This window comes from Dendrobates tinctorius, unplaced genomic scaffold, assembly GCF_039654945.1.
Source record: "Dendrobates tinctorius isolate UK_male_01 unplaced genomic scaffold, ASM3965494v1 ptg000027l, whole genome shotgun sequence".
Lineage (NCBI taxonomy): Eukaryota > Metazoa > Chordata > Amphibia > Anura > Dendrobatidae > Dendrobates > Dendrobates tinctorius.
In genome coordinates, this window is record NW_027361695.1 from 7,257,848 (window position 1) to 7,272,449 (window position 14,602).

General features: G+C 44.1%; 1 protein-coding gene across 2 annotated transcripts in view; it reads right to left on the bottom strand.

The window, feature by feature from the left end:
• Positions 1 to 1,238: 1,238 nt before the first annotated feature.
• Positions 1,239 to 14,602, bottom strand: part of TAFA1 (TAFA chemokine like family member 1) — a 641,958-nt gene continuing 628,594 nt past the window's right edge. Inside the window, exons 5-7 of one of the 2 annotated variants that reach the window (XM_073569741.1) lie at positions 8,639 to 8,763; positions 6,602 to 6,664; positions 1,239 to 2,124 (exon numbers count right to left, since the gene is read on the bottom strand). In XM_073569741.1, the coding sequence (XP_073425842.1) occupies positions 6,647 to 6,664; positions 8,639 to 8,763 (143 nt within the window). In that variant the 3' untranslated portion in view covers positions 1,239 to 2,124; positions 6,602 to 6,646. The remainder of the gene's footprint in view (positions 2,125 to 6,601; positions 6,665 to 8,638; positions 8,764 to 14,602) is intronic. The other variant, XM_073569742.1, reaches the window with a different exon arrangement.

Here is a 14,602-nt window from a genome sequence, read left to right on the forward strand (position 1 = left end):
GTCATTGGAAGCCTCGTGGATGCAGGAGACTAAAGCATCAAGATGCAATCCTAATTTCTGACTGCTATGTGACTTGCATCCTTCATTTTTCACCACTTTTCCTCTCTATCTCTAATTTTCATTTGTCTCTAAGCTAGTGGGTGGAGATGAGTTGCTTTGAGATCTCCCATACACAGCTCACACAAGTGAGGGATTCCTACTCTTCTACGTAACATATAAACCGCAGTATAGAGGATATTATACAGCAGTGTTGAGCAGTGTAGCTGTGAATCTAGCACTGGGGTTAGACAAAACACTGAAGAGTTGAAGCACTGTCTCTCTGACTCTCTCACTGTGCCTCACTCTCTTTCCTTATCTCTATTCTGCATAGACTTCAAAAGGCCACCGTAATCTGATCCATCAGTGAAATGCTAGCCCGACTTGTCTTGAGCCTTTTAGAGTTTAGCAGTGAATGATGATTTAAGGATGCAGGAGAAGTAACTCATAAGTGGAGAATGAAGCATTGCTCTCTACCTCACTCTCACTCTTCTCCTTATACTTCAATAGGCAGCTCTAATCTGATCTTTAAGACAAATGTCAGTCTGACTTGTCTTAAGCTGATCAGATTTTAGCAGTTTTTCAAAGTTAATAATGATTTTTGGAAAGTAGAAGGGTGGAGAAGTGGCTCATAAGTGGAGAAAGAAGCATTTCTCTCTGCCGCTCTCTCACTCTGCTCCTCCTACCTTCTCCATAGACTTCAAATAGGCAGCTGTAATCTGATCCATCAGTGAAATGCCAGTCCGACTTGGACAGATTTTAGGAATTTTTCCTATTGATGATTTCAAGAGGTTGGAAAAGTGGTTCCTAAGTGTAGAAAGAAGCATTTCTCTGCCTTTTTTATCACTATGCTCCTCCATCCTTTTCCCTTCTCCATAGATTTCAATAAGCAGATCAATGAATTTGTCATTGGACCAGTCTGGAGTTGGACAGATTTCAGCAGTTTTTCAGACTGAATGATGATTTCAAGAGGGAAGAGAAGTGGCTCATAAGTGGAGAAAGTACATTTCTCTGATATCACATATATTACATAGATTCTTATACTTAGTTGTGCTATTGATTTATGCAAAGTTTGATGAAAGAGACCATTTAGTTTCCAGATGTTTGTGATGCTTTAAGCTTAAAAGTATTTTACTTTTCTGGAATTTCTATACCCAATGTGATTTCAACCGGATGTCCCTGTAAATAATAATAAAAAAAAATCAAACAAAATAATGTTTATTAAGACTTTTACTTTTAAAGGAATAAGCAAGTGCAAAACAGTGGGGTTTACTGCAGACAGCACCGATTATACAAATCCTGCCGACATCCTATTTACACCAGTGATAATACAAAGATCCCGACAGACGTGGACTCTCGTGGCCATTCTCCATGGTGGGGGCATCGTGCTTTGACATTGCTTCCTTCTCCGTTGAACTTCCCATAAAAAAATACTGTGTTGGAAGATGGCGGGAGCGACCGTTTGAATAGAAATGTTGACATAATCAAAGCTGGCATGCTATAATCACACATGGGTAAAAAGCTTCCGGAACACAATAGAAAAAAAAAAAAAAAAACATATTTCATCATCAACATCCGTAATTGAAGGAAGATCTTGATTCCGTGTAGAATGTTGAAGATTCTCGAAGAGTTGGGTGAGAAGTTAGACCCTTGTCAAGCCAGATTTAACCTACTGATATAAACAGGGGAGTAGTCCTAGTATAGGAAGGAGTCAGTGATGTCTTAGCGGAAGGTCCTTCATCTATATATACATGATTCTTGGATGATCTCAATCCATAATTCCACATCCTATAGAACAATCTTATATTTCTTGTCCGGTTATTGGCCAAAGTCAACATGTAGCGCAGTTATTTGCAAACTTCTTGCTCCCCATGGATAATTTTATTTCACAATTTCACATAGTGAAACCACAAAGAGTTTTTCATCAAAAAGTCAAAAAGTGCAAGTAAAATATCCATTTGGCTTGTAAATCCTTTAGGGTACTTTTTTTTTTCCCAAAGAGATGAAAGTTTTTATATGGCGTCCTCATTCATCTGCAGGTGGATGTGATGATGGCCGGAAAAACTAATCTTAGGATCTTGGATGAATCTGAAAAAAAGTGTTTAGAGATTAGGAAATTGTCTAAAAATATTTACTATTAGTTTACAGCACATTTTATTCAATAATCATAAGATCAACAGAAAATATCATCAAAATGGGTTTTATATCTGTATATCTAGAACAATAAACATTCTAAACAGAAAATGATCTATCCACCATCCATCTATCACCGTCCATCCATCCAAAATCCATCCATCCGCCATCCATACACCGTTCATCCATCCATCCATCCACTCATCCATCCAATATCTATCCATCCACCGTCCATCTGGGTCGCCCCTCACACCCAGGGCAGCGGGGTACTCGGTACCGGGCCGGTGTCAGGGGGATGTGTCACAACAGCGGCGACCCGGTCCGTGGCCCTGGGCGCCCAATATCAATGGCGGTGATGTCAATAGTGTTATAGCTTAGTTGAATAGTTCGTGACGCCACCCGTGGTGTTTGGCAAGTAAGATGTTGAGCCAACGCTGCATGCAGATCCACTGGGACTGATGGTGTGGTGCAGCAAAGATGGTGTAGCTCCCCACAGGTGGAGCTGTAGTCCCAGGGCAGTGTGGGTGCAATGGATGAGGAGAGGCGCAGAATGGTATAGATGCTGGTACCCAGATGTAGCGGTGCTGAAGGTGTTAGCGACGAATGAATGGAGGACACCAGGGCTTGTAGTTTCAAAGCTTTACTCACAGTTCGTGGTACCCACTGGTGCCCACCTCCATGCCGTGTCCTCCGGGGTAGAGACTCAATCAACCTCCTGGGCAAGTCATGGTTCTCCTCTCCAACACTCCGCCAACATGTGCCTTTCCTGAACGACTCCTCTATTGCGCCTTTTAATGTGAAGAGCTCCAGTACTGTAGTTCTCTGGAATTCCTCCTGTCAGATGGTCCTAGAACCTTACTTGTCTATCGGGGACTCCTCTCAGAGTCCTGGCTCGCAAATCGGTTGCTGTTGTGTCCCAAGTCTTGGATGGGAGTAGTGCATTTACAGCCAACTTCTCCACCGATGTCTGCTGCAGAACCATAAGGGTCCATACAACCTCGGGGACCGCACCCCAGCCTTGCGCTGAGAACCTATAGGCAGGGTTCCTCTTCCAACCCACAACTCCTCTCTGTTCTCCTACTCCTTCGTTCCGCGCTGTTCCTTCTCTCTCTTATGGAAGCTTAGGTTGCAGGTCTATGTCTTTCTCCTTCTCTTCTCTTTCCAGTGCAAACTGGCTCAGATCACTGAGGCAGCTGCAGCAATCCTTCCTCTTCCTCTCCTAGGGAGCTCGTTCCACTAAGACCAGTCCTCAGCCTCTCTTGACTGACTGCCTTCCTCTGCCTTGAGCTCCTCTCAGGCTGACCTGCTGTCAGCCTGCTCTCTCTCTCAGACCCTCGTCTGACTGACCTACTATCCTCAACTTTCCCTCTCTTTTATACTAACTCCACCCACCTCCCAGCACATCTCTTGTTACGAAGCAGGGTACCACGAAGGGTGCTCTGCTACCCCCAGCCTGAAGCTGCTAGGCGGACCTACTGAACTATCCTGTGTGTGGGATGCAGGTGTTGGAGTGTGGAAAGGAGTTCCCACCTTACCTGGATGGTGGGGCACTACACCTTAGAAGAAGGTGCAGTACCTCTGTGGCGACTGAGCCTCAGGGGCGCCACACATCCATGCATCCATCCATCCACTCATCCATCCAACATCCATCTATCCACCGTCCATCCATGCATCCATCCATCATCCATCTATCCACCATCCATCCATCCATTTACCGTCCAGCCATCTATCCAACAGCCATTCTTCTGCCATCCATACATCCACCATCCATCCATAAACCATCCATCATCCATCCACCATCTACCCATCCACCCGTCATCTATCCATCCATACACCATCCATCCGCCATCCTTCAGCCATCCATCCACCATCCAACATCCAGCCATCGACCTTCCAGCCATCCACCTTCCAGCCATACACCATCCATCCATGCATCCATCCACCCACCAATCCATCCAGCCATCCTTCAGCCATCCATTCTTCATGTATTCATTCACCATCCATCCATAAACCATCCATCCCCCATCCATCAATCCATCCATCCACCATGAGTCCATCCATCCATCTATCTTTGCATCCATCCACCTTTCTATCTGTCTTTGATGTTTCATGTTGTAAAACAAAGCAATGCAGTAACATGGATGTTTCTCTGTATTTCTGGTTGGATACCGGTTGCAGTATACAGGTTGATTTTCGGCAAGCAGTCAATTACTGTCATTGCTCCGGGGCTCTGTGTCCATATCCCACTAATAATCATGGCTTGTTCTGTCTTATGCGCTCCAGTCTATGTTTACCTTGTAGATGTTTTATTTCTTAGAGTAGATCCAAGCTAAGTACACAGCAAACAGTATTAATTATGTATGAGGATCTGGTATTATCCATGAGAAGTCTCACTGACTGGTAGTCACTGGTGAGGGACTCTTACTGTAGTATTAATGTAATGCTCTTACTGAAAAAGACCCCCCCATAACAGCAGTCTAGATGTGTAATCTGGAGCCCCCTATAAAAGCAGTCTGGAGCCCCCCTACAACAGCAGGCTGGATCTGCATTCTGGAGACCCCTATAACAGCAGTCTGAAAGTGCAGTTTGGAGCCCCCCTATAACAGCAGTCTGTAGCTCCCCTATAACAGCAGTCTGTAGCTCCCCTATAACAGCAGTCTGGAGCCCCCTATAACAGCAGTCTGGAGCCCCCTTATAACAGCAGTCTGTAGCTCCCCTATAACAGCAGTCTGGAGCCCCCTATAACAGCAGTCTGGAGCTCCCCTATAACAGCAGTCTGGAGCTCCCCTATAACAGCAGTCTGGAGCCCCCCTATAACAGCAGTCTGGAGCTCCCCTATAACAGCAGTCTGGAGCTCCCCTATAACAGCAGTCTGGAGCTCCCCTATAACAGCAGTCTGGAGCCCCCTATAACAGCAGTCTGGAGCTCCCCTATAACAGCAGTCTGGAGCCCCCTATAACAGCAGTCTGGAGCCCCCTATAACAGCAGTCTGGAGCTCCCCTATAACAGCAGTCTGGAGCCCCCCTATAACAGCAGTCTGGAGCTCCCCTATAACAGCAGTCTGGAGCTCCCCTATAACAGCAGTCTGGAGCCCCCCTATAACAGCAGTCTGGAGCTCCCCTATAACAGCAGTCTGTAGCTCCCCTATAACAGCAGTCTGGAGCCCCCTATAACAGCAGTCTGGAGCTCCCCTATAACAGCAGTCTGGAGCTCCCCTATAACAGCAGTCTGGAGCCCCCCTATAACAGCAGTCTGGAGCTCCCCTATAACAGCAGTCTGGAGCTCCCCTATAACAGCAGTCTGGAGCTCCCCTATAACAGCAGTCTGGAGCCCCCTATAACAGCAGTCTGGAGCTCCCCTATAACAGCAGTCTGGAGCCCCCTATAACAGCAGTCTGGAGCCCCCTATAACAGCAGTCTGGAGCCCCCTATAACAGCAGTCTGGAGCTCCCCTATAACAGCAGTCTGTAGCTCCCCTATAACAGCAGTCTGGAGCCCCCTATAACAGCAGTCTGGAGCTCCCCTATAACAGCAGTCTGGAGCCCCCTATAACAGCAGTCTGGAGCCCCCTATAACAGCAGTCTGGAGCCCCCTATAACAGCAGTCTGTAGCTCCCCTATAACAGCAGTCTGGAGCCCCCTATAACAGCAGTCTGGAGCTCCCCTATAACAGCAGTCTGGAGCTCCCCTATAACAGCAGTCTGTAGCTCCCCTATAACAGCAGTCTGGAGCCCCCTATAACAGCAGTCTGGAGCCCCCAATAACAGCAGTCTGGAGCTCCCCTATAACAGCAGTCTGGACCCCCTATAACAGCAGTCTGGAGCCCCCTATAACAGCAGTCTGGAGCTCTCTATAACAGCAGTCTGGAGCCCCCTATAACAGCAGTCTGGAGCTCCCCTATAACAGCAGTCTGGAGCCCCCTATAACAGCAGTCTGGAGCTCCCCTATAACAGCAGTCTGGAGCTCCCCTATAACAGCAGTCTGTAGCTCCCCTATAACAGCAGTCTGGAGCCCCCTATAACAGCAGTCTGGAACCCCCTATAACAGCAGTCTGGAGCTCCCCTATAACAGCAGTCTGGACCCCCTATAACAGCAGTCTGGAGCCCCCTATAACAGCAGTCTGGAGCTCTCTATAACAGCAGTCTGGAGCTCCCTATAACAGCAGTCTGTAGCTCCCCTATAACAGCAGTCTGGAGCCCCCTATAACAGCAGTCTGGAGCCCCCCTATAACAGAAGTCTGGAGCCCCCTATAACAGCAGTCTGGAGCCCCCCTATAACAGCAGTCTGGATGTGCGTCCTGAGAGCGGACCCCACACGTCTCTCTCGTCGGTGTCAGGGGGTTATTTTCTGGGTATCGGAATTGTTACTGTGACGGATGAGAATGACGAGTGTGAGCCGTCGGCCGTTTTCGGTGACAGCAGTGACTATACCTACGCTGTTTCAGGGCCTCAGATGCCATCTTGCCTTGCATGAAGGTGGTCATGTGTGACCCTGAAACTTAAAAACAAAACAAAAAAGTGAGCCCTCTTGGAGCAGAAATAAACATGTTGCATCTAACAGATTATAATGCCGTTCTGTACAATAATAATTTGGTCAACAAATATAAAATAAATAAAAAAATTAACAAAAATTTGCATTGCAGTAATGAGGAAATCTACAAAGTATTCAGTGATGATAAAAGCAAATTTTGGGTCAGTTTCCCATTAAATAACAATTTCTGAGCTTTTTCCCCACAACTTTGCATTGAGATGTCCCTCTGTCATTCCTCCTGTAAAGCAAATGTAAGGGTTTTTTTAGTGTCAGTGGACAAACTACAAGCGAACACCGTGAACTAAATCTGTCACCAGTTTTTATAATACAAACTGCATACATTGTTAAATAGAGCTCTTAGACCTGATGAGGTTGGTGTACTTACTTTGATAATCCATGGCAGGATGGATATGTAATCCTTTATGAAAGTTTTCTATTTCTGTTCACCCAGGCTGATTGATAACTACTCTGTGTTCATCCTCCCTACTGCTGATGAATTTCTGCCCACTTATCCTAAATAGCAGCTCCTCAATGTCCCTCCTCCCTGCTGCTGATGAAATTGTGCCCACTTAGTCTAACTGCGAGCTCCTTGGTGTCCCTCCTCACTGTTGCAGCTGAATCTCCAACCACATAGCCTTACTGGGAGCTCCTCGGTGTCCTTTCTCGGTGCTGCTGTTGAATTTCTTGCCAATTAGTCTAATTGACAATTTCTCTGTGTCCTTCCTCCCTGTTGCAGCTGAATTTCTGCCCACTTAGTCTGACATAACTCCCCGGTGTCCCTCCTGCTGTTGAATTTCTACCCCCTTTTTCTGATTAACAGCTTCTCAGTGTCCCTACTCCCTGCTGCAGCTGAATTTCCACCCACCTAGCTTGATTGACAGCTTCAGTGTCCCTCCTACGTGCTGAATCTTCACCCACCTCTCCTGATTGAATCTCCACCCACCTCTCCTGATTGATAGCTTCTCAGTGTCCTTCCTCCCTGCTGCTGAATCTCCACCCACCTCTCCTGATTGATAGCTTCTCAGTGTCCCTCCTCCCTGCTGCTGAATCTCTTCCCACCTCTCCTGATTGATTGCTTCGGATTCCCTCCTCCCTGCTCCTGACTCTCCACCCACCTCTCCTGATAGATAGTTTCTGTGTCCCTCCTCCCTGCTGCTGAATCTCCACCCACCTCTCCTGATTGATAGCTTTTCAGATCCCTCCTCTGCTGAATCTCCACCCACCTCTCCTGATTGTCCTTCCTCCCTGCTGCTGAATCTCCACCAACCTCTCCTGATTGATAGCTTCTCAGTGTCCCTCCTCCCTGCTGAAGGGATCACACACTGCTCAGTACAAGCTGCAGTTTTCAGGCTAGGTATGTGGATACTGAATACACTGTCTCTTTAGCTATTTCATTGAATAGATGGACTCATCTTAATGTCAGTATTATACAGTCACTCCGACAGGTTTTCAGAGTAAATACACCAGCCTTGTCAGGTCTAAGAGATGCAGTTTATAAGTTATGCAGTTTGTAGTGTGTGATCTGGAGACAGAAATGCTTTAAATAAATAGATCTAAGCTTACAGCTTGCTCAAATAATGAAAAAAAGCATTTTTTTTTTAAACTCACATGTACAAATGTGTGTTTGCTCCTTACGAGAGTCTTGTAGAGGTACCTGGAAATATTTGAGGATTACTATTCACCTTGTCAATCGTGTGTGTCCCTACTCAGCCTGAAACTCTCAGGACAAACTTTGAAAAGTGCAATGGCAGCTCCCAGGCATGCATTTCCAGGAGGAGTAACAGAGGGACAAGCACAGGACAGAGGAGCTCTGAGGATCAGATGTTACAGAATGGGTATTTTATGGGAAATGCAAGTGTTTACAAAAACATGATTCTATTTACACTATCAGAATACAATGGCGCTTGTCGTTCCCATTGCCAGACGCCGTCTGATACTTACTCTAGTGGTCTTTATCTTATTGCCAGTCGCACACATCCATCCTGAGTTATCTGGCAGCGTCTTACATTCCTCCCCCTCTAAACATGGCTCCATCTCGCACCACCACTTCCCAATAACTATTGAAGCTGCAGGAAAAAAAAAAGTTCGGATGTAAATGTCATATAAAAAAAAAAAAATTATCATACAGCAATGCCATCAATAAAAGGGATTGTCTGGTTTCGAAAACTTATTTAATAAATCCAATTTACAGAGGGTAGTCTCCCAAAAATGACTAGCCAGCTTTTAGGCAGAACACAACTCTGTAAATCCATAAGACGCACCTGAAGTGTAATGTTTCATTTCTCCTGTTATTGATGATCAATATAACTCTATGATAAATTTAATGTTGGAAGAAACTTTTATGAAAAATGATTTTTTACATTGAACACTAGAGGGAGCTGATGAGCTTCCTGCATACTGAGTTACTATTGAGTTCAATGCATGAACAGTATACAGTAAGCTCCCTCTAGTGGTGACCACAGGAAGCTACAGTTTTATTATTTACCTGCTTCTGTGACTATTATAAAGATATAATAGGTGTGAAGATGGCATAAGACCGGTATAGAGGTAATAAATGTTATAGATGGGATGTTATCCAATGCACAGCTCTACTTGATCAAGAATTTTTTTTATCGATTGATTCTGCTGTTCTGCTCATCCCATAATCTGTAGCTTGGACCCTATTATTAATGACACTGCAGTTATATGGGTAATGTAGTTCACCTCTGCAGTAAGTGCGGTACATCCAGCATGAGCGAGCCAAAATGTTACCCATTTAAGAACATGAGACAACCCTTTTAATGATAAAATTCATGTTTGTTGCAAAAACTCGGAGTCGGCCCCCAATGAAAGTTCCGCCATTTGTATTGCCACCAGCATTGCATGTATCATATGGTTCCTATATATTAGTATTCCGATTACTGCATGTGAGCAACGCCATTAATGTGCATGGTATACGTTGCTACCCGGTGCACATGTGCAGGAGGGTAGAACAGAACGAACCGCAGCTCGGAGACCTCCAGTCTAAATTTGGTGGCAAAAGCATAAAGAGAAGAAAATTGCCAACGGCATATCAACCAGGTGTCAAGCACAAGCATCCCCCCCGTCACAGCCCGACGCCTTGGCAGTTGCACTGCTCTTCCTTACCTTGCAAATAAATGGAGCAAAGTAGGCAGGTGTTTAGAATAGCAATGGCCACAAAACTGAATATTGGAGGCATTGGGGGCAATCATCCGCTCCAGTGTGCACATATGTGTATGCAATATATTCAGGTCATTGATACACTGGGATAATTTTCTATAAATAATAGCATATAATATCCAGCAGCCTGTAATCCCCTCTTTCCAGGCCGTAGATGCTCAGAAATGGCCTCAGTCTCCAATAAAATCTATCTAGCAGGTAACTATAGTAGGTGCAGGGGTTTCAGTCACACCCGGGTACTCGAGCCCAAGCGGGCTCGAAAGGTTCCTGTGGCCCATATTAAAAGATCAACAAGCTTAAGGACCCATGATAGTTGGGGACCCTGTTGGAGATTTGGAATTGGGGAAAAAACAAAAGACTGGGAAAAAGTGCACGCAGCTGCCGTAATTTATTTTTTTGAAACTGGAAAAAAGATTGAGAAAAAAGCACGCAGCTGCCATAATTTATATTTTTCAAGCCTTCTGATTGCCTATTTTTATCTTTTTGTTTTGGTGATCATGATCTGAGAATATGTAGTTTGATGTGCACAGCGAGTTCTGTCTGCTGCACAAGACACTCCCACTTCTGGGCGATTCAAACTGGTTTTAGGACCCGCCCGCGAGGAACCAAAAATGTTAAAAGAGCTCCACACTAGATTTTGTCACCAACAATATACCATATTTGTACTGAGAGGAAGGTTCAGTAGCTTTAACCCCCCATGGAGATGCAGCTATTTTGATCTTTTTTCGCTTTTATTTTCCTTTCCACTCAAGAGACGTAACTTTTTTTTATTTTTGTTTTTCCAGTGACATAACCATATGAGGGCTTGTTGTTCTTTGTAGGATGTGTTGGAAGTTTTGAACGACTTCATTCATTTTTAACCTTCTATTGTAATGAAAAATGGTTTTAAAAAATTCTAAGTGGTTGGAATGAAAAAATGGAATTTCGCCATTGTTTTATGGGTTTTGTTCCACTTTGTGGAAAAATGACTTGGTAACGGTAACTTTGTTTTTTTTTAAGCAGTGAAACAAAAAAACAAATAAATATAAATTTGGTATCACCATATCGTACTAACCTATAGAACAAACACTTAGGCCCCAATTTATCGAGGTGAGTTCGCACTGATCACAACATATACTTTCAGGTACTAGCTTTGCAACAGAGCTGGCACCTGCACTGTATGGAGCAGGCTCAGCTCCTGAGACTGCTCTATACGGTAAAGTGCACTCACCCACTGCAAATGTACCTGTGGATGTCGCCAGTGGGATAAAGATAATAAAGGCAAATGATAAATGTAGGATTGGTGTGAGTCCATCCTCACTTATATAGTGAACGGATGGCCCCAAAATCCCCTAATGAGCATGAGTGACCAGTGACCACCATTCCTATAGACTATGAATGGAGCAGTGGTCGCACATGCTCACGTTGGTCCCCTGTATAATGATCATACTTTTATCACTTATCTTTTGAGCAGAGGGTATGTGTTGCTTAAGGGACACCCCTTTTTTAAAGATAAGAAGAGAGGAGGCCATTACAAAGATCAATATGAGGTCACATTATGGTGCATGGTTTTTCCTACCAGGCAAGTTGCATTTTACCAAAGTTTCCATGAACTTCCAATGACTCTAGAACCAGTCCTCCAGCCCACTGTTGCTCCAGTTTCTCTGAGGAGTAATGTCCTGTACAGGTTCTTGCCACCGGGGGGCGGTGGAGTTGGAGTCGGAGCTTGTTTCGGTTGGAGGCCGAGTCGGAGAGTGAACTATAGAGGAGGCAAGTCAGAACGCTAGCTTTCCTTCTCTGCAGTCCTGCTCTTCACGCTTTGGCCAAGAGGAAGAGACCAACCAGAACTGGGCCCCTCATCCTTATGGTTTGCCTCAATATGCTTTGAGACAAAGTCACTGGTAGAGTGCTGGAGGGGAAATACGTGTCACTACGCTTAATGGCGTCAGTGATGTAAAACCCCAGAGTAATTTCCTCCAGCACACTAAGTTCCGTAATGGGCTGGTTTTATGTGGACATCCAGAGTGGGTGGGAGGGTGTCCACCTTATCTCCTCCTGCAGAGCCGGCTCCGCCGTGTGCTGACGGGACCTGTGTAATGTCACAGTCATGTGTTCAGTCACATGGGGGTAGAGTCACATGATCTGAGGTCTTAATGGCATTGCAACGGTCACAGATCACCGATGTGGACCGGGTTCTGTGAGATTTGCATCAATGCTATCCAATACACAATAGAATATATCAGCTGTGGGTCATAAAGCTGGCAGCTAATCTAATCCCTTCATTATGATGATCACTGCCCCATCCGCCGCCAGAACTCGACAGCTCCGCATTCCCATTCCGCAGCGTAGATCTAATTTTAGGCAAAGTAAAAAACAAGAGCGTCTAACCCACTTGGCAGAGATACAAATTTCTTCACAATGAAAATCCTTAGAGGTTGCACATAACATCTTAAATGATCTGGACACCGTGCTTCTTTGAATTAAAAGCAGATCTGAGGATTCCGCCGCTCTTACTGGGGGCGATTTTTCATTGAATGCGGCATCTGAGCAGCATAAGAATGCCAGAAGTGGAGCTGAAAACATACAATCAGACACTAACAATCACATCAGCTTCATCGCAGTCATTAAATGGAAGGTTTGGGCACTCGGAACGTCGATTTTTCTTTTCTTCCATGGCCTCCCTGTCATCTTAATTACTAGTATGGAACTATCTCATGGACTCTGCATATGCAAATTTTTTTATGCAAAGCAGTTGATTCAGAATGAAATTATCCGAAAAAAGAGATTTCCTGTCTTCATCAGTTTTTACTAAAGTCCTAAATCAGGAAAACAAAATTCTGCAACACAGTCCATACATTTGTGGGAAGCTGTCCGCTCTTCAGCACCACAGGTTCAGTCTTTCCTCCTCAGGACACAAACCACTGGAGATCCTCTCTCCAGCCCTGCTGAACCAAGACTGCCTCTGGAGTCCAGCTATTTAAGCCCCAGACCACACCGTGGGGTGGAGAAAAGGTGGACACCCTCCCACCTGCTCTATGGGTGTCCACATAAAAGCCAGCCCATTATACAAATTAGTTAACCCCTTACCACACTTCCGGGTTTTATATCACTGACGCCATTAAGCATCGTAAAACATATCCTCCCTCCAGCACTTTACCAGTGACTTTGTCACACAGGGCATGACATAGGTAGTGGTCACGTCACACCAGCGCTTTTTTTTTTTCTTTTTCAAATCATTAAACAATTCATTTAATGGGCACTTCTCCGTCTTAGGTACAAAATTCTGTTCTGATTAACCTCATACAGATATGTCCTTCTATACCTTTTACTTTTGGCTCCATATCTGGAGATCAGAGTCGTGAGATTACCAAAGTGGAAGGAAAAAAACATTTTTTGTATGATACTCTGTTGGGAGATGTTTTTGCTACATGTGGTTTTGATATGAATTGCAAAATAAAAACAAAATCTTTTTTATGATAGTTTGTCAGGAGATGTTTCTCCTTTATTTGGTTTTTAAACGAATTGCAAAAAAGTCATTTTATTCTGATGCTCTGTCGGGAGATGTTTCTGCTACATGTGGTTTTGATATTAAATTGCAAAAAAAAAAAAAAAACAACTTTTTTTATGATACTCTGTCAGGAGATGTTTCTACTTTATTTAATTCTTATATTAATTGCAAAAAAAATGTTTCTTTATGATACTCTGTCGGGAGATGTTTCTGCTATATGTAGTTTTGGTAGGAAATGCAGAAAAAAACATGTTTTTATGGTACTTTGTTGGGAGATGTTTCTGCTATATGTAGTTTTGAAATGAATTGCAGCCATTTGAGGGTTTTTACCATCACGTCACGATAATGTTTTGAATTTGTATGGTGATAAATTGAAGATTTTCGCCAAATTTGTTAAAATGCGAACGTGGACACATCATCTATATACCTTCGTAGTTTTAAAATTCAAAGAAGACACATGTCAATTGAGTTCAACCTATAACCAATGATGCAAAGGAAGTCAAAAACCTCACGAGGCAGATACCAAGTGTCCCATATTAGGGGGAAAACTCCTTCCCGACTTCAGACTCATTTGTCCGACTTGATAAATGATATAATTTTATCTGCATCCATTCACCACTAGGGGGAGCTAACCGTACACAGCTGTATAACTGTATGCAGATAGCTCGCCCTAGTGGTGGGAGCAGGTTAGTGTTGCCATAGTCAATTGTGGAATTTTTAGTCTATTTACAAATATTTCAGTGCACCCCAATAGGGATACCTAAGTCCCACCCATATGACTGCCCAGCCCCCAAACCATCTTGGAACTCCCACTCCCATTAAAAAATAGACTCCAGACATTTTGTTGTATGCTTTAAGACATTTGTCCCATAAAACTCAGGAGTTTTAGCAAAATTTTATAAACCAATCTTATTTTTATTTATTTATTTGTTTTTTTAACTTTTTTGGGTTTGCACTTCTATTATTGGATAAAGGAAAATGGGCTTAATGCTCAAGATTTAAAATTTCCAGGACTTTAGACAACAACCTTCATAAAAAATATATAAAAAAAAACCACATGGAGTAATGTACAATGGATGGACTTGCATCGGATCACGACAAGTCAACTAAATACTTATTAGGTGGAGTGATCGGTGATCCCATCTGGAGCCAAGTCCCGCTGCATCCACGGTTTGGTGGTCGGGGTGCAGCTGACACCTCTGCACTTCCATTGCTTGGACCACTGGAAGAGGTCCTGG